General features: G+C 34.8%; 1 protein-coding gene across 14 annotated transcripts in view; it reads left to right on the top strand.

Moving 5' to 3' along the window:
• Positions 1–20,523, top strand: part of Tbc1d5 (TBC1 domain family member 5) — a 517,207-nt gene that overhangs the window by 418,646 nt on the left and 78,038 nt on the right. For 12 of the 14 annotated variants that reach the window (XR_011709183.1, XM_071619394.1, XM_071619380.1 and 9 more), the window contains 2 exons: positions 15,455–15,717; positions 20,156–20,221. Coding sequence is in view for 13 of the 14 variants with exons in the window: in XM_071619394.1 (XP_071475495.1) it covers positions 15,455–15,717; positions 20,156–20,221 (329 nt within the window). In the remaining variant the exon portion in view is untranslated. The remainder of the gene's footprint in view (positions 1–15,454; positions 15,718–20,155; positions 20,222–20,523) is intronic. The other 2 variants (XM_071619396.1, XM_071619400.1) reach the window with 1 other exon arrangement.

Here is a 20,523-nt window from a genome sequence, read left to right as displayed (position 1 = left end):
ATGGTCCTGGGCCTAACTTTGGCCTAGGTATTACTCAGCATTTAAAGAGAATAAAATTATGGCATTTTCAGGTAAATGGATGGAGTTGGAGAATATCATGCTAAGCAAAATAAGCCAATCCCCCCCTCAAAAAAAAGGCCAAGTGGTTCTCTCTGATAAGTGGATGCTGATCCATTGGGGGTGGGGAGGCAGGGAATGGATGAACTTTGGCCAAAGGGGAGGGAGAGGTGGGGCTTAGGGGCAGGAAAGATGGTGGAATGAGATGGACATTATTACCCTAGGTACATGTATGATTGCACATATGGTGTGACACTATATTGTGTACAACTAGAGAAATGAAAAGTTGTGCTGCGGTTGTATACAATGAATCAAAATGCATTCTGCTATCATATATACCTAATTAAAACGAATTAATTTTTCAAAACTGGCTAATCTTTGAAAAGTTTTCGATTTTTACCACAAACCAAAATAAATCCCAAAGTGCACTCAAGCCAACTTAGAAATAAAATACAAGTGCCTCAAAGGAGCTGAACAGGCATTTCATTGAAGGAAAAATAAAATTAGTCAACAAATATATGAAAAACGTACAACATCTTTAGCAGTTAGAGAAATGCAAATTAAAACTCTGCCGATATTTAATCTCATTCTAGTCAGAATGACAGTTATCAAGAATACAAGTAACAATAAATGTTGTGGAGGATATGGGGAAAAGTTACACTCATACATTGCTGGTGAGACTGCAAATTGGTGCAACCACTCTGGAAAGCAGTATGGAGATTCCTCAAAAAACCTGAAATGGAGCCACCATTTGACCCAGTTATTCCACTCCTTAGCATATACCCAGAGGACTCAAAATCAGCATACTACAGTATCGCAGCCACATCAATGTTTATAGCAACTCAATTCACAGTATCTAAGCTATGGAACCAACCTAGGTGCCCTTCAACAGATAAAGGGATAAAGAAAATGTATATATACACAGTAGAATATTACTCAGCCATAAAGAAGAATGAAATTATGGCATTTGCCAGTAAATGGATAGAACTGGAAACTATCATGCTAAGTTAAATAAGCCAATCCCAAAAAACCAAAGGCTGAATGTTTTGTTCTCACTGATATACAGATGCTAACATAAAATAAGAAGTGGGGTAAGAATAGAACTTTATTGGATTAGACAAAGGAGAATGAAGAGAATGGAGAGGATGGGAATAGGAAAGACAGTAGAATGAATTGGACATAACTTTTCTATTTTTGTATAAGAATACTTGACCAGTGTAACTCCACATCATGTACAACCACAAGAATGGAAAGTTATATTCCATATATGTATAATGTGTCAAAATACACTATCAAGTATAATCTAAAAAGAATACAGTACTTTCACTGACAGTTACTTGGAGACTTTTTAACCTTAATAGTAATAAGGGAAATTATAAAGGAAATGACTAGGGGATTTTACTATACAACAAATATTTTTAAATAAATAAGTGAAAAATAATCTGAACCAGATAAAAAATGGAAAATATTTGTAGTGGTTGTAACTGACAAAGTATAAAATCATGAATATAAGAAAAATATACGCAATTCAGTAACAAACACAAGGTCCTGCATTAGTTTCCCTTCCATCTCATGCTGTGCTTTATTGGATCCTCCTTCTGTTCCTCTAAATAGGTAGAGGACCTCCTGCCCCAGGCCTCTTTTTCTCTCTACCTATACTCATTCCCTAGAGGACCTTACCCCAGTTCCTGACTTTATATTCTACTTATGACTGAAGGCTCCTTAATTTATGTCTTCAGTTTAACCCTTCCCTTTCAACTCAAGACTCACATAGTCCACTACTTGTTCCTCTTGGATGTCCCAAGCTTTTGAGCTCAGAATGATAATTTAACACTCAAATCTTGTTCTAGTTTTGTCCTTAAATAACCATAAATTGCTGCTATAAAAAATTACACTAAAATTGTGACCAGTCTTCAGAAAGATCCATCTAATTTACTTAATACTTTATATTACTTTAATACTTTCTAGAATGAACTCTTGATTTTACCCTCATACCCATAAATCTGTTATTCCCTCAGTGTTTCCTGTCACAGTAAATAGCACCACCCACTTGCCTTAGAATTGTCCTTGACTCCTTTTTCTCCAACATCACACATCAAATCCATCAGCAGATCTGCTTCATAATAAATCATAAAAAATTATTTTTCTCTCTTTGCATTGTTACTGCAGAGTCATCATATCATTGCTCATCTCACTTCTAGTCTCCTTGCTAGTTTGCTGCTTCCTCTTATAGACCCTACAGCCAAATTGAGGTAAATGAGATTGTACCACTCCACTGCTTAGAGCCCTTTTATGACTTCCCAAAACACTGAGGAAAAAATAATAATAAAAAAAAAAGCCTTTATGAGGGCCTGCAAGACAGACCTTTGCTGCTCTAGCCTCCTGCTCTCTCTCCAACCTCATTTGCTACCACCACTCTCTTCAGTTGTTCTCTGGGTAGATGTGGCCTGGCATCAGAAGCTTTATACATGCTTTTTCATATCCAAGAATCCACATGGCACAGTGAATTCCATCTCTTCTGACTAGACCCCTTCACTGTGTGTCCCTTGGTTTCACTTTGTTACTATTTGCATTTTTTGTTTTGCATAGAAATACTCATTTCTTAAATGGTTTTAAACTTTTTATTTATTTGCTGTTGGGAAATTTTTGTTTGTTTTTTGCACTAGATATAAACTCCATGTTTGTTGACTATACTGAGTATAGCAGACATTCAGTGAAAGAATTGCACTCAGCAAATAAATGTTTAAAAGGTGGTTCAAACTCATAATTAGTCAAAGAAATTAAAAATAAATGACTATAGAGTGCCATTTTCACCTTTCATTGAAAATCAGTGAACCTGCACTGGTGAAGGTGCATGTGTCCCATTAGTCACCAGTCAAGAGAGTATAGATAGAGACAGATTTGATCATCTTGCCAAACATTTCTTCCAGCTTTATATATAGGCCTTATAATTACCATATTATCCCCTTGCTTGCCATGGTTTACTTCTTTATCTTAATGAAAAACCATTACCACTGTGCAACCTTTGGTAAAGTCCCTGTTTAACTATTTAAGGCCTAAGTTGTTTTTACCAGTTACCAGCGACACCTGGAGAGCAGGGATCTGATGATACCTGCTACATCAATGGCAATGGACATCTATTTGTGTTGCATATCCAAATAAGGAACATGGATGCAAAGATGACATGTGATTTCATGGATAAGAATATCTCTAAAAATCAAGAAGCCTGATTTCTCTGCTTTACCATGGATTGCTATAATTAAGCCTTTAAAAGCATGTGCCTAGGTATTTTAGTGATATATTTTCCATTACGTGTGTGGATAATATTCACTGTGCTCTGATTTCACTGACTTGCATATTTCTTTTTTAAAATGGGAATTGACATTTTCATATTCATTCAACTTTTGAGCTCAGAATGACAATTTAACACTCAAATCTTGTTCTAGTTTTGTCCTTAAATAACCATAAATTACTGCTATAAAAAAGTACACTGAAATTGTGACCAGTCTTCAGAAAGACCCATCTAATTTCCTTAAGAATCTGTGACTACTAAAATGCCCAATTGAGTGGTCACTGAACAGAATTTTATATTTTTTAAAGACTGCATTCTCCTACATTTAGTAGAATAGCATCTTCCTTATTCCAAAACACTCATGGATTTTCTCTTTTGAAAATGACACACATTTTCAAACTCTAACTTTTTTATTCTATGTACAGTTGATGAAATAAACAGTAGCTATCAGTAGTGGCTGAAGAGCACCTGTCACTAGTATTATACAGGTAGTATAACTATAGGTCTTTTAACTTACCTGAGCAATTGCCTATCACAAAAACTAGGTGTTTCATTTGAGTAAATTAGGCCTTACTTAGAGATGGAAGAAACTAATCTTGGCCCCCTTATCTCTTAACACACCAGATCAGCAATAGCACTCCTTATGGTAACCTACCCAGCATTCCTCTGCCCCCTGTCAATTCTAATTTCACCAGGAATGTCATCTACAAAATGAGATCTAAGAGGAAGCCAGGTTCCAGAGACAGGATGTCCTAAATTCCTCAGCTAGAATCCTTGTCTCTTTGGAGTGATAGCATCTATTCTTACCCCAGCAATACCTAGAGGCTCTTAATTGTCCCATCTGTGCTAGGTATCAGGATCTGACTACACTCATGAATGTGCCTCCCTGGTCCTGCCTTATCAGAATGTCCTGAAAACCGGCAAGTTCCCAGGAAGCGTGAAGATTCTTCCAGTCCTTGTAGTCTTATAATAGAAAAGGAGCTCCAGGAGAGCAGGGACCATCTTTTTTTACTAGTATTTTTCTAGTACTTGGCACAGAGAAAATAATTCAAGCATCTGGAAAAAATGAATGAGTGCTTTTGAGTTTCAATTATAGAGCAACTCATATGCCTGAGAGTGTGACTTGTGTAAGTCTGAACATATTTGATATCAGGGTCTGGTCCTTAAAATATAGATCTTAAATATTCGGTCTGATTTTTTGATATTTGCATATGTCTGTGTAATAATTACCATCCAAATCATACATCTGGAATGGACATTTATTTTGCCCCATACATTTCCTTCATATTCCCTGTGTTTAGCTTAGTACCTCACACTGTGTTGGAGTAAATAGATATTTTTACTTAACAACTAGATAAATAAATACTCTCTTGAATCCTCAAAGGTATTATAATATTCTGCAGGACAATTTCCATTTTCTGCAGTCATCAAAATTTTTAAATTAGGCTTTATTATACTTCCATAATGACTGCATTTTTCAAAGAAATTCTATTGCTAAGTTATGATTAAAAAATAATATGCTAATGTTCACAAAGCGTTGGAGTCCAAGGTTTTCAGTATTAGTAATTAATGGACTAATCAGAATTTTAGGGGACACAGATGACTATATTATTTTGTGATATTTTTGTGTTCAAATATCTAAGTATTTGTGCTACATATAAGCACATCTATACTGAAATGCTCTTCAATATTATAGCAAAGAGAATTGTTAATTCTTAATCAACTTAGGTAAATTCTAAAATTATCTCATGTCTAGTCTAGGGTAAGTAGATCTTTTTTCTTAAAAAAAATAGGTATAACTTGCACATAATATACAGATCTTAAACATGCAGTCTAATGAGCATTGATATTTATATATACCTATGTAACTACCATCCAAAATAATGACATCTGAAATGAATCTCTCTTTTTTGGCTGCAAAATTACTTCGTATCCATTTATAGTCAATTCCAATCCTTCATCCTAAGGCATATACTTTCTGATTTCTATCATTATATGTTAGTTTTGCCTATTCTTGAGCTTCACTTAAGTGGAACCATACAGGAGCTACTCTTTGGTGCCTACTTTTTGTTTTCCTCACTCTGCATAATGTTTTTGTACATATCAGTATTTAATTCCTTTATTGCACATATCAGTAGTTAATTCCTTTAGAGTAATTAGTCAGTTTTCCATCCCTGTAACAACTACCAGAAAAAATCAATGTAAAGGAGAAATTTATTTTGGATCATAGTCTCAGTGATTTCAGTTCATGGTCACTTGGCTCTATTGTTTTGGGGCCTGAGGTGAGGCAGAACATCATGGCAGAGAGGACATGGTGGAACAAAGCTGTTTGCCTCATAGAAGCCAGGAAGCACAGAGAGAAAAAGGAAGGAGCTAGGAAAAAATATACCCTTTGAAGGCATGCTCCTAGAGACCAACTTCTTCTAACCACCTCCAACAGTTTTCACCACCTCCCAGTAGTACCACCAGACGGGATCAAGCCTTCAACACATGAGCCTTTGGGGGATATTTCAGATCTAAACTATAATAAATAAGAGTGTTGAATAGTATTCTAATATATGAATATGCTACTGTTTATCAGATCTCTTGAGAGATGTTGGGTTATTCTTGATTTGGAGTACTTTGAATGAGGCTGCTGTGAACATTTCATGGAGATATTTTGATGTTCGTTTTTTTTTTTTTTTTTTTTTTTTTAATTTATGACAGTGGAATACATTACAATTCTTATTACACATATAGAACACAATTTTTCATATCTCTGGTTGTATACAAAGTATATTCCCACCAATTCGTGTCTTCATACATGTACTTTGGATAATAATGATCATCACATTCCACCCCATGCCCCCTCCCTTCCCCTCCAACACCCCTGCCGTATCTAGAATTCATCTATTCCTCCCGTGCTCCTTCTCCCTATCCCACTATGAATCAGCCTCCTTATATCAAAGAAAACATTCAGCATTTGGTTTTTGCTAATCTCCATCATATGGGATTAGGCCCCAACTTCCATAAGACTCCCTTGGTGCAAGAATTAAAATCGAGAATCAATAAATGGGATGCACTTAAATTAAAAAGTTTCTTCTCAGCAAAAGAAACAATCTGTGAGGTGAGTAGAGAGCCTACATATTGGGAGCAAATCTTTACACCTCACACATCAGATAGAGCACTTATCTCTAGGGTATATAAAGAACTCAAAAAGTTAAATGCCAAAAAAACCAAATAACTCAATCAATAAATGAGCCAAGGACCTGAACAGTTATTCGTTTTTGATATATATTTTTAATTTCTCTTAGATTAAATTGCTATATTTTTGGATAGCTGTATTTTTGCCTTACAAGAAACTAGCAAACTGTTTTACAGAATAATTATACCTTTTTCCACTCACATCAGGAATGCATGAGGGTTTCAGTTACTCCATATCTTTGCCAGCATTTGCTGTGGTCAGTCATCTTTATTTTGTCCATTCAACTTGGCATGAAATCGTATCTTGTTGTGGTTTAATTTGCATTTTCCTAGTTACTAAGGATGTTGATCATCTTTTTACAGCAAATTGATGATTTTTATATATTCTTTTATGAAGTTATCTGTTCAAACAGTTTGCCCATTTTAAAATGGGTTATCTTTTTCTTACAGGAATTCTATTTTTGGATAGAAATCTTTGTGAAATGTATGCATTACAGATATCATTCCCCTAGTGTGGCTTCCCTGTTCACTTCTTTGATCAATGGAAAATTTTGATTTTTTTGATAAAGTTTATTTCATGTTGTTTCATTTCATGTTTCCTACCCCTAGCCTCTATTGTATGGATTCCCCAAGACCACAGTCAGGTTCAGTGATTTAGTAGAACTCAGAGAAGCTGTTATTTTCATGGTTACAGTAGATTGCAGTGAAAGGATATAGATTAAAATCAGGAAAAGGAAGTTTGGAGTTTAGGAGAAACAAATACAAGCTCTCAATTTTACTGTTCCAATGGAGTGATTAATTCTTCTAACAACCACCTATGGTAGCATATGGAAAGTGCTGCCAGCTAAGAAAACTCACCCACCCTTTGGAGTCGCCCATTTTTATTGGGGTGTCAATCATGTAGGCATGGAGTACTCAGGTAACTAACTCCATCCCTTCAGAGGTCAAATCAATATGGAGTGTGTCAAGGCCCAAGTGAACAAAAACGGGTGCTCACCATAAATCCCAATGTTGGCAAAAAACATCTGTGTAGCCCAAGGACCAGGTATTCAGAGACACTCTTGTCAGGCAGGAAGCTTAGAAGTTATCTTCCAAGAATCAGTCAGAGGCTAGTCCCAAACACCTTTGGCATGTGTAGGATTTGGGCAGCCCAGATAATCCTTTATTACAAAAATTCCCATTTCCTTCTTGAAACTGTGTGTTACTAGATTTGTGTTCAAATCTGTGATAAACCTCAAAATAATTTGTGTGTACGTGAAGTGAAGTAAGGGTGAGGTTCATCTTTTTACATGTAGGTATCCAACTATTCCGTAACATTTGTTAAAAAAGTCTTTCCTTTCTCCATTGGATTCTTGTTTGAAATCCATCGGAGGTGTGTGGTTTGTGTGTGTGTGTGTGTGTGTGTGTGTGCGCGCGCGCGCGTGTGTCTCCATTTCTGAATTATTTATCCTTTCTCTAATAACAGACTGGCTTATTTATGTAGATTTTTAGCAAGTCTTTATTTTAGATAGGCTAAGTACTCCAACTGTGTTCTTTTTAATTATTTTGGCTATTCTAGATTATTTGCATTTCCAAATAAAATTTGTAGTTAGCATTAATTTTTGTAAAAATTAATGTTTGGAATTTCATGATAAGAATTCTAATTATAATTACACTGAATGTCTACAGATCAATTTGGAAAGAACTGATATCTTAACATCATTGAATTATCTAGGAAGATGGACTATCTCTTCATTTAGTTAGATCTTCTTCAACATCTAAGCATAATATTTTATATTTGTCAGTGTAAAAGTTATATAGATTTTATTTTTTAATTAAGAGAAAGTAAATTCTCCCATTTTTCTATACCTAATCTGTTCGTTCCTGTTTCTTCATTTTAAAAACATGACTTTTTTATGGATTCACCTTGTTTCTTTATATCTTATTGGCTTTTATACTTTTTCCTTAAAACCCTAACAGTTAATTATTTATATATGTTTAACTACAACTGTTATTTTTTTTCTGTTGTGAATATTTGTAGTGACTCTGAAAGTAGAAAAAGAGAAGTAAAAAGGGAAAATCTCCCTGCCCCCAAAAAAGTAAATGCCTCAGAAGGTCCTCCTTTCTGCTGTGTCCCCCTAGGCCAAAGAATCCCTGACTCTGTGAAGTCTCTGCTAGTTTGAACCATGGTTACTCATTGGAATGATTCTTACTTCTTAGGTACATCAGTCTAGAAGACAAATTCATTGAAATAGAAACCTATTTCTATCCTAGAAATAGAAACCTCAATATTTATTCCTATAGTTGTCTTGAGAAGTTTACAAACCATAATTTAAATTGTGTTCAGATCCAATTAGGTAAGCTCCACAGTCTGACTTATATCCTCCCACTATCACTGCCAATCTTTTTTATTCCCAGTAGGCACTACTCCTTTTGGTTTGCATCACATTGAGAAAATTGGACCTGCCACACATAAAAGAATTGTAGTCTAACTGAAAGGAAAGTTTCCTTTGAAACTCAAACTAGTAAGGAATAAATAATAGCAAGTTAATTTTTATCATTTAGTTTGTTTTTTTTGGAGAGAGAGAGAAAATTTTTTAATATTTATTTTTTAGTTTTCGGTGGACACAACATCTTTATTTTTATGTGGTGCTGAGGATTGAACCCAGCGCCCCACACATGCCAGGCAAGCGCGCTACAACTTGAGCCATATGGCTAGCCCTATCATTTAGTTTTAATAGAAGCCTATAAAATCTAGCGTTCTTTGAGATGTGGAGTGAATTCATTTTCTAAGATAACAAACCTCACATTATGGTAAGCATATCAGAATTGGATATAGATTTCTTTGGTTGAGGTAAATTTATTGCACCCATCTTCAAAGTTACAGAATTAAGAAAATTAGAAAATAATTCATTTCATAGAGTCCAAAAACTTTAACTTATAGAATTTTTAAAAATATTAAACATCAGCTTGGATGTTAGAATCATATTGAAATGTATTATGAATATAAACTTAGAATCACCTGGAAAAGTATTAGGCTGCAATTCTGACAATTCTTATAAATTTCCAAACAGATTGTTATCTAGAAGAATGGAAGAAATAAATATGAGCCATTATCCATTCAAAGTAGATCAATGATGACGGAATGGGAATACATAGGAGTGCAACGAGGATATCATTTCTGTCCCCAAATCAAGTTGTGTGTGTGTACTTTTTCCATGTATTCTACTCTTTTCACATAAGAAAATAACTTTAAAATAAATTGCTTTTATGGTAGAAAAAACTATAGGTAGAATGATATGAGAAAATGATAGAAATGGATAAGAATCGAGAAGAATGATCGTGGAAGATAAAGGTGGGGGGAGAGAAAAGAACAGAATAGAAATTGATAGTGCAAATAAAGAGACAAGGCAAGCAAGTAGGCCCTAAGTTTGGAGATAGGGTTTGGCCACATTCTTCAAGGTCCAAGACTTGTGTGTATGCCTCTTATTTTGTCTTGCAGATCATAAACTCTTAGAGTTAGATTGAGCTTTTACTCATGCCAGAACTAGAAGTCTCTGTGTCTGAAGATGATTTCCCAATCTCTACTTATATAGTTTCAGGATTAGGACACTTGCTATTTTAAATGGAACCAATTCCATCACTAGAATTTCTTATATAATTGCTTTGGAAGTCTCTTCTCTAACTTTTGTGACTTATATCGTTTTTTAAAGCCACACCCATATAGCAGCCCTTATAATATTGGAGGACCTGACCCCCAGTGTTCTCAGCCATTCCTCTTCCAACTTAATTTTCAACCTCTCTGCTATTCTCTCTGTTTTAGACCTCACTTCTCCCAGAAGTTAACACATCATCAAAAGCTGACTGTCACAGTCATATCTTATCTTCTACTCTGTGGGCACTCACCTAAGTATTAATGCAGCCCAAGAATCCTAATTTTCTTAATAATCACTGTAGGTTTGTAATCTTGTCAGCCAAACCAAAATATTGATGTTTGAGAGTTGTAATATTTTAAAATTTGGGCTCATGTTCAGCTTATGCTATCCCATTGTATATGTGATATGTAGGCATGGTGTCAACATAATTACATGAGCTTTTTATTGTCTTTGTTAATTTTTTTCTGCTAAATTTATATTTCATTCTAACCTTTATTTTAAATTTTGATTCTTTTATCTAATGCACTGGGGTTGTCTGCAGCCTTTAGTCTGAAATTAAATTAGCATCCAGGTGTGATGGCACATAGTCCTTTGTCCCTGCTACTTGAAAGATTGAGGTGGGAGAATCACGATTTTAAGGCCAACCTGGGCAACGTAGCAAGACACTGTCTTTAAGAAAAAAAAAAGTTGATTACTACATGTCCTACTTTTTCAAGCCACAGAATTGTGGAATTTTCTATCTTAAAGGGATCTAAAATGTCATAAATGTTCCTTTGTTTTAGGGATAAGAGAACTTAGGTCCTGACAGGATAAATAACTCTCCTATAGTTACACAACTCATTAACAGAAATTATGATCTAAAAATGAACTGGTGAACAAGTCTGTGAACCAAGTCTAAAACACATATCATTACCAAGAGCTCTTATTGAATTGTGGGGTTCAGTTGTTCAATGTAACCAAGCATGCATTTTTCTCCATTATATCCACATATACTGTGTTACCTTGACACAGTCTAACAGACCTTAAGCACTATCAGACAGGAAGTAAAGTTGCCTTGGAATGACTTGTTTCTAGTGAACTCTACTGGTCCCTTACAACAAACTACATTTATTTCCAAATAATTGATAAAAATATTTGTATTTAATATTTTCTAATTTGTGATTTTTACAATCATTTAAAAAAATTCCAATGTTTTCCAAATTCCATTCTTTTGACATGTCTTTTTACTTAATAAAACAAAATGAGTAATGTATTTAAACACAAACCTAACTAACCATTTGAAATTTTATGATGTGCCCGAATAACAATGTGTCAACCTATTAAGGAAATCGGGGAGAAAAACCTTTTATTTTAACACTAGATTATGGTGCAAATATGTAACTTTGAATGCTTTTATTGGAAAAAAGAGAAAATGAATAATGAATGAGGGAGTGAATGAATGAACGAACCAAGTCCTTGGAGAACACAAGGAAAAAAAATAACAAGAAAAATATAAATTAGAATACTGAGAAAAAATAATTTAAAATAAGCTGAAAACTGATTATTTGACAAAAATACAGATAAGCACCTAACAAAATTGTATTACAGAAAGTGAAATAAATATTGGCTATATAATATATCTAAAAAATAAGTCTATAAGTAGAAAGGAGATAAACCAGGATGATGTCAAGATTTGGATAACAGGAGATAAGAGGTTGTGGCAAGATGATAATTTTTTTTTAAGTTTCAGAGATTTTAAAAGTTAAAACAGGTCATGACTCTGGCATTTACAAAGATACTAGAGACATGAGAGTCATGTGAGTTGAGTGAGGGTCAGAAAGCTACACTATATGAAACTAAGAGGGTAGTGAGAGGCTGGGAAGAGGAAGCCTCTTTTCATAGTATCATAGTGTTCCATTTTCATAGATTCAGAAACTGAACAAAAAGAGCCCAACAATGAAGTTAATTTCGAGCTGGGGTATGGTACAGGTATTTTGAAGAGATTCTTGGGTCTTCAGAAAATGCCTCTGTTGCTATTGACTTGACCTGCTAAATGAGGTGGCGCCAAAACTAAGTTCTTGGTATAATTTTAAAACAATTGCTTCTATGTTGCGCTGTTTTTTAATAACAGTAAGTAAACAATAGTAATGAAAGATCTGATTACACAGAATGACTCAACAGATTCAATACTTAATGTCTTGTTAACTCCAAGTTCCCCTGACTATTTGCACCACTATATATTGCACTCTGTCTTTAATCCAGTCTAATCCCTACTGTCCCATCAAATCATCAACAACTGCATTAATTATCACATGATTTAATGGTACACATCACAGACACAGTACTTGTTGGAAGTTGTTCAGTATTTTATGTGAAGAATACTTCTACTTGTATTTCAGATCTAAATTAGTTAACTTTGACATTAAAAACTTGCATGAAAAAAGAAACCATTGACAGCATACTTTCCCTAGAAGTACACAATTTTCAGTTTTTTTTATATCTAGAAAATACAGAGTAACCTTTAATAGTCATTTTGAAAAGAAAACTGCTTCTGGAAGCTCTGGGTATTGGATAAGGGGGAGAAGAGTTAAAAACAACAACAGAAAAATGTTCAAAAAAAGGAAAACAGCGCTCATCTCCTTCTAAGAGCTATTCAGATGAAAAATTACTTGGTATGAGCTTGATCTATATGTTTTTCCGTGGTTATTAGTAGTAATGAAGATGCATTAACCATATTCTCTTGATAATGCTCTAGCTGTTTCTTAGTACTTTTATCAACATATAAATTTTACAACTGGCAATATGGGAATTTGACTAGTACATTTTTGTTTATAAAAAAGGGTAACAACATTATAATTTCTTCATATCTGTGAATTATGAATCTTGACTTGCAAACAAGTAAAACTGAAATGCAACAAAACTGCAGTATCTTGAGAGCTCCTCTTTCTACTACCACTCACAAAAAATGGGAGTACATAATGCCAGGTGAATGCCTACTTAATCCAGAATTTATGTGTTCTTTTTATTTTGTTCATTCTTTTTTCTCAGGAAACATGTATTGAGAGCTTTCCCTGTTGCCAATCTGGAGTATCTGTAAATTGACAGTGGTCTACTTCATTAGGAAGCAACCAAAAACTAGAAAATAAGTGGTGCCTAAGCAATGTGTATCCTTATCTCTATAAGGAAGCATTATTTTTCATAGTTTTCAGAAGGCCATTAAATAACTCAATTCTCTAAAGATGAAACGTAGTACAAAAAGAAACCATTTTAGTTTTCTGCAATTCATTGAGTTATAAATGAATAGATTTTTTTATTCAGAAAGCTGAATCCCAAGTTTTAAATTTGATTTCTCCTATCTCCAAAGTAGTGTAAGCCTCCAGTACCTAGCCCATAACATTAACTAATACCATGAGAGAAAACTTACGGTTCTCTTTGTTGTGAGTATATGGATCCATTCAGATCCAGAGTGATATGTAGACATGTTCAGGATATAGCTGACATATAAAAAAGTAGAATTACTATATGTGTGCTGCCAGATATATCCAAGAGAAGGAAATGATAGTAAAATTCAACTTTAACTGAAATAACATGGATTGTTTTGCACTTTTATGAAAAGAAAAGACATTTCTATTAATGACTTGAGCAGTAAAAATATAAACTTTTGCTGAGCACAGTGGTACACATCTATAATCCAGCTACTTAGGAGGCAGAGGCAAGAGACTCTCAAGTTTCAGCAACTTGACCTGTCTCAAAAAATAGAAAGGGCTGGAGTTGGAGTTCAGTGGTAGAATGTCCTTGGTTCAATTCCTAGTACTGGGGTGGGGTGTAGGAAGTGGAGGGTGTATTGTCATGAAGTTGGGCTACTTCCTACAACTAAAATAATTTGTAATCATAACTAGTCTTCAAGAGTATTACTATGAGGCATACTGCAAGATCATGAATCAATGGAGAAGTAATTGTTCATTTAATAATTATTTGTTCAGTGCCTTCTATTTGCCAGATAGTTATAACACAGATGCTGGCAAACCATAGGACCCAAGAAAGTAAGGTGGAGGAAAGTGGTTAGGAAGTTGATAGCTGCTGAGTGGTAGAGTAAAACAAGAATGAATCTTCAAATCTGCAATACAGAAGTTATTGGTGACCTTGAATGATTTTAGGAAGGTAGCAAAGAGGCCACCACAGAAGCTTAATGGACCAAAGACTTCAGAAGTAGCATATGAAAGTACCTTGAAAAAACATAATTAGAGAAAGAAATGGGATGGTAACTGGATAGGAATGGGGCATGAAAGGAGAAATTGTATACACCTATACACACTCACTATGGTGGCTTCTAATGGAAATAATAGAGTAGAGAAGGGGAAATGATGGTACAGGACAGGAGGCTGTGGAGTAACAATATTAAAAGAGGAGAGGAGATGGAATTCAGCACAAATGGAGAAGTTGCAAAGAACAGAGACTTTTCTTCCTCTGTTACAGGAAAGATTTCAACCGTGGGTAGATGCAGCTACCATTTAACAAACACTTACAGCACCTACAGTGTTCTAGGCCGTGGCAATATAGAAGTATTAACAAAGAAAAATCTTTGCTCTCGCGAAACTTAGATTTAATTGGGGGTTGGAGGAGGTAGACAGATGATAGCAAAATAAATACATAGTATGTCAGATAAGGAAAAGTGCTGTCAAAAAAATAAATAAACCAGAGAAGTGAAGTTACAGGATATGGAATGCTGGGACAGGTGGGTAATTGCAGTTTTAAAGAACTAGACACTTGGCATAACTTTTATGAATTTACTTCATGACGCTCAGAAACATTTGTTTTCAAAATCAGATTAAATGTGGCCTGTTACCCATGTGCCTAGATTTGTGGGATATCCACTCTTAGGCTTATTTCACAGGTGCCCCCTTTTGTAAGCACCCCAGGACATGCCAAGCCCTGCACCTCTCTTTTCTAGTGCGTAGTACAGGTTTCAAATATATACTTATTTATGTGATTTTATTAATATATTTCTTTTCTACTAGACTAGAAGCTGTATCCTCAAAACCTAATAGTGTTGGCATACAATAAGCCCTATTTGTTGAGTGAATAATGAATGAAAAGTAGTAAGATTGTTTGACATAAGCAATGTTTTTAAGAATCTCAGTATTTCATTATTCTATGATCACTTTAAGTTTTTACTTCTTACTTTATGTAGCTCATCTAGTAAATGGTCTTTTTCAAAGCATGGCAAGTTATGTTTTCATACCAACAGTATAGGTAAAATAAAGTCATCCTCTAATTTATATCACTTTGCTTCATTTTTCTTTTTCAGGACCAATGCCAAAGGTGCTCCCCTGAATATAAATAAAGTTTCTAATAGCCTGATTAATTTTGGAAGAAAGCTGATTTCCCCAGCAATGGCCCCAGGCAGTACAGGTGGTCCTGTACCTGGGAGTAACAGTGGCAACTCCTCCTCTGCTGCTTTCCCCACCAGGACCTCAGCAGAAGCCTTGAGGCATCATTTGCAACCGCAGCAGCAGCAGCAGCAGCAGCGGCTGATGAAATCCGAAAGCATGCCAGTGCAATTGAACAAAGGTAGGAAAAAATTACTAGTAAATCCACAGAAAATACAGGGTAGCCTGGGTTTTCCTCACCAGCCTATGAGGAATCAACCTCCCAGAAGGCGAAAGTAATGCAAAACACTTATTTTTTTAAATCTGTTGCATTTGATCTTTTTCAAGCTGAAATATCTGATACTCTATTTTTCTTAATTGAGAACATTTTATCAGGTAATTTACTAAGATTTTTTTAAACTTGTATATCCTAGTATACTTGCATTTTTGGCCTGTGGATCCCCATACTATGTGATGGTATGAAATGTCACAAGACAGGACTTTAAATAAGTTGACTGTGTTCTCTGCAACTTTATATAGTAATGCTGGCAAAGAGAGTAATGCTGTCTTTCAGAAGAGAGTCTGAAATGAGAAGGTCTAAAACCTTTTCCAGTCATAGCATTGATCAGTGCATTGCAATGGTTTGGAGGAAGCAGTCCACTCAGCTTCTTGCTTCTCATGCAGCAGCTTCACCTCTAAAGAATAAAAACTAGAATCTTAAGGGAAAAAAAAATCTAAACAAAATCTCATGTAACCAAGATAAGCATTTGAATCCATGAACCAAATGTTAGCACCATGGGCTGTAAGAGCAGAGGAAAGCTGGGAGACCATCCAGCCCACAACTCCCATTTGATGAGTGAAGACTTTATGTGCTACTGGCTCTCAACTAAGCTTGCTTCTGTTTCAGGGCCTTTTCTCAGAGCTCCACCTGCCTCTTGCACTTTACTCCTAAGAGATCCCTTCAGGGTCTTTCTTGGGATCTTTATATTCTTGTTTTCTACTTATTTTTAAAGAGATATGTTAGGATCCTGTATTTGTAGCAAATTAGAAACAGCTACCTTTATTTTTAGTGGTGGAACTCTGCTAAAACTATAATACAAAAATAGTGAAATCATGGCAGAAAATATACCAAAAAATTAATTCTAAGACCTGAGAAAGTATAACAGTCTGGAGCCATCTAGTGTCAGAAAAAACGCCTTGACCCAAGCCCCATTCATGTCATAAAAGGGATGCCAGGGCTACATCAGTGTTCAGTACTTAGTGTTGACAGTAAAAGGAAGAATATTGTCATTACAAGACCTTGAATTCTGTTCTATCTACTCTGTTTAAGATTACATTTGAAATTATTAAAAATTTTACATATTGGCATTTAAGTTGGAACACTAAAGTTAAATAGACTTTATTCCCCAGTGATGCGAATTAATGAATGTATTAATACTCACATATGGGCATGCTTATCTGTATTCATCCATGGCTTATATGATGTTATCTGTCTTTTTATGTGTCTTTGCCTATATGAAACATTAGACTTTATATAATTAGTATTTACACTTTTTGTTAGCACATTCAGTTTACCTTACATGAGATTATCTCATTTAAAATTGCACTCTTTTAATGTAGAGCTGTCACACATGATTTAAATAAAAAGGGACTTTGAATCATGTTATAGATGTATTTAATGCCAGGAGATGTGCCCACTTCCAGAATGGAAATGAATGTTATTTTATATATGGAAATGAATGTTATTTTGTATATTTCTTAATTGTACATTTTATTGTTCTAAACAAATATGATTTCAATATTGCTTTGATAACAAGCTTTAGTCAGTTGTAATTCTAACTGATGGCAGGCAAATGAGTCAGAGAATCTGTTAATGCTGTAGCTTAAATTTTCTGAGGAACCAAGCCAAATGATTATAGAAATATAAAGTTGTGTCTCTAAGGAAATGTCAAGTATTAATATCACCGTAAGTGAGAAAGGAAGTGCATGGAGATGGAACAATTGGTGAAAACCAATCCCCAGTTATGAAGAGAAAACAGAGCACTTAAACAAAGTATTTGGAACACGAGTATCACTGGGGCATTTTGTAACTGATCCCTGTCCTGAAAGAAACTGGCTTTATTTTAACTCTTCCATATTTTTACTTATGGTTCATTCTTCTCGTGTCATTCTACCAAAAAAAGCTTATCTGCCTTCATATTAAATACAAATAAGTATTCCTGCTAATTCTCCTCCCTGCATAAAGGTTTGAATAAAATAAAGGATAAAAAGACAGTTTATAGAAGTACAAAAGTGTACTTGGATGTTGCTCCTGACTTCACTCCTGGAGAACCCTAGACTACAATGGAAGCCCTCTGTTTCCTCATCCTGAAGCAAGGTTTGGACTGATTCCTAGGAGTCCCCCAGCTCTAAAAATTTGTGGTTCTTTTAGTAAAAAATGTATTTGTTAACTCTACAATGAAAATACTTCAATATTAATTCTTTATGCTGATAAGTCCCACAAATATTCTTCTATGCTGTCTCTCTGACACATCTGCAAGTGTATCACCTGAAATCAGTGAACACAGTAGCCTGCCAGGAGGCTTGTGTTAGGGGATGATTTCTGACTTTCTAGAGCAAAGTTGTCTACTCAGTGCCCTTGAGAGAAGATAATTTAGTGTACTATCCTGGAAATTTTGAAAATTGTTTTGAAAAATTATTGTTTATAAAGATGAAAATGGTTTTGTTTTTCATAAGTTAACAAATACTTGTGGTTATAGGGGGGACAGTTGTGTTTGTAATCCAAATTCACACGTGTTGTTTGAAATGCATTATGTAATACATGTATGTGTTGTGATAGAATAGTGAGGAAAGAAGAGTTAGCACAGATGTTCTCCATAATTTTATTAGTGATATGAGTTTTCAACCTCTACATATAGATCAATAGATGATCTAGAATTAGCCAACTAAATCTCCTCCAAGTATACAGAAAGCAGGCCTACCATTGTTCAGTGAATTTAGAATTAACTATTATGAAAATTCAGGACCTGACCATTTCCACTAGAAGCTGTTTGCCACAGTTTGGGGTATATTCTTTTTTAGAAATTTTATTTCAGTTATAGGGGAATGTAAGTGTGTGTACTGTTAATTACTTGGTGATGATAATATAATTACAACCCAACAATTTCCAGATGAATTGACTATGTTATAAATCATAATTGCAGCAAGAAGCCAGTGACACTGAGGGCATGTTACTTAATTCAAAATTTGATTTTTTACCTACTGTATATATTTTATATAAAAGCTGAAGGAGAAGCAAGTCCATTAATCATAAATTATCATACATGGAAAATATATGCCTTTTTAAAAGTCTCTGTTGCTCATTAATCTCAAAATACCATAGGTGATGATATATCCAGAGGAGCATTCTGTTGACAGTGACTGTGCTCCTTATTGAACTTTGTTATCCAGGAAGGAAATCAAAGAACCACAGAGTCTTCCTTCTAAATATTAGTGAACCTTAGGTTCTTCACAGAATTTTCTGTTGGTGCTCCCTTTCCTTTCTTTTGTGTGTTCTTAAAATGCACTCTTTTTTTCTTTTCCTTCCTCTTTCCTTTGTCTGTATTTGTACTTGGTTTTTTGAATTTGAGCACTACTTTATTTTAAGCATTTACTACAGGTCCAATTTGTAAATGAAATCTTGCCTATAATTATATCAAGTGAAGGGTATGCAGTTCACAGATTTATTTTTAAACATTGACATTTGTAAGTACATGTGGCAACTCTTTTCATTACCTAATATGAAGTTAGAACTTATTTAGACTTTATCACTGAAGTTGTTTTAAAGTTAAGTTAAAAATAAATTTTGTCTGATATAGAAAGAAATCAATTTCAAAAAAAAAAGGTCTGTGAATAAATGACATATAAACTTTCAGATTCAATGTTTTTTTAAAAAAAGAATGTATATATAATCACAATGAACTCTGCGTAGCAAAATCTTTTGATTGTGAAAGTTTCCTGTATTATAGTCTATTATAATAGACTTTTTCACTTTTCTTTTGGGAAATACAAACAAAAACTTATTACGAAACACTCTTTTAAAAATTTGTTTCCTGCCGGGCATGGTGACACATGCCTGTAATTCCAACAATTTGGGAGCTAAGGCAGGAGGATCCAGAGTTCAAAGCCAGCCTCAGCAACTTAATGAGGCCTGAGCAATTCAGCGAGACCCTGTCTCTAAATAAAATATTTTTCTTAGAAAGGACTGGTGATGTGGCTCAATGGTTAAGTGCCCCTGGGTTCAATCCCTGGTACCAAAACAAAACAAAAAAATGTATTTCCTTAAACTGGGCATGGTTGGTGCACACCCTGATTCCAGCTACTCTGGAAGCTGATGCAGGAGGGTTCTGAGTTCAGGACCTCTCTGGGCAACTTAGTTAAATCCTGTCTCAAGATAAAAATAAAAAAACACTGGAATGAATCTCAGTGAAAAAGCACTCTTGGGTTTAGTCCTATTTTTTCCTTGAAAATATTTTATATTAATTTTTCTAAGCTTGTGCTATATTTTTAGTAATTGATAAAATATTACAACATTGAGTATGAAAGAAAAGTTTCTTATTTCTTCTCTATGGAATCTAATTATTTTTTCTTATGAAATCCAGGCGATATAGTTACAGGAAGCGATGCTCAGGTTTCTGTTCCTGTCCAGACTCTAACTGACCTCCAAGGTACAGTTACCATAGCAACATTTTGTGTGTGTCTGTCTGTCTGTATCTCTCTCTCTCTCTCTCTCTCTCTCTCTCTCTCCCCCCTCCCCCCTCTCTCCCCCTCTCTCTCCCTCTCTGTCTCCTTTCCTCCCCCTACAGTATTATCATTCCCTACTCCAAAACTCAATTTTTCCCCTGTCCACAGTTTGTTCATGTTTATCGGTCCACTGTCATTGTTTAACCACTGAGTGGCACTGTTGTGTAGAACAAAAGTCCCCTTTCCTGTCCCATAGCTTGTTGATGTTGAAACAGACTCTGATGTG

This window comes from Marmota flaviventris, chromosome 1 (assembly GCF_047511675.1).
Source record: "Marmota flaviventris isolate mMarFla1 chromosome 1, mMarFla1.hap1, whole genome shotgun sequence".
NCBI lineage: Eukaryota > Metazoa > Chordata > Mammalia > Rodentia > Sciuridae > Marmota > Marmota flaviventris.
The sequence above is the reverse complement of the archived record's forward strand: the minus strand, read 5'-3'. Positions and strand labels throughout refer to the sequence as shown.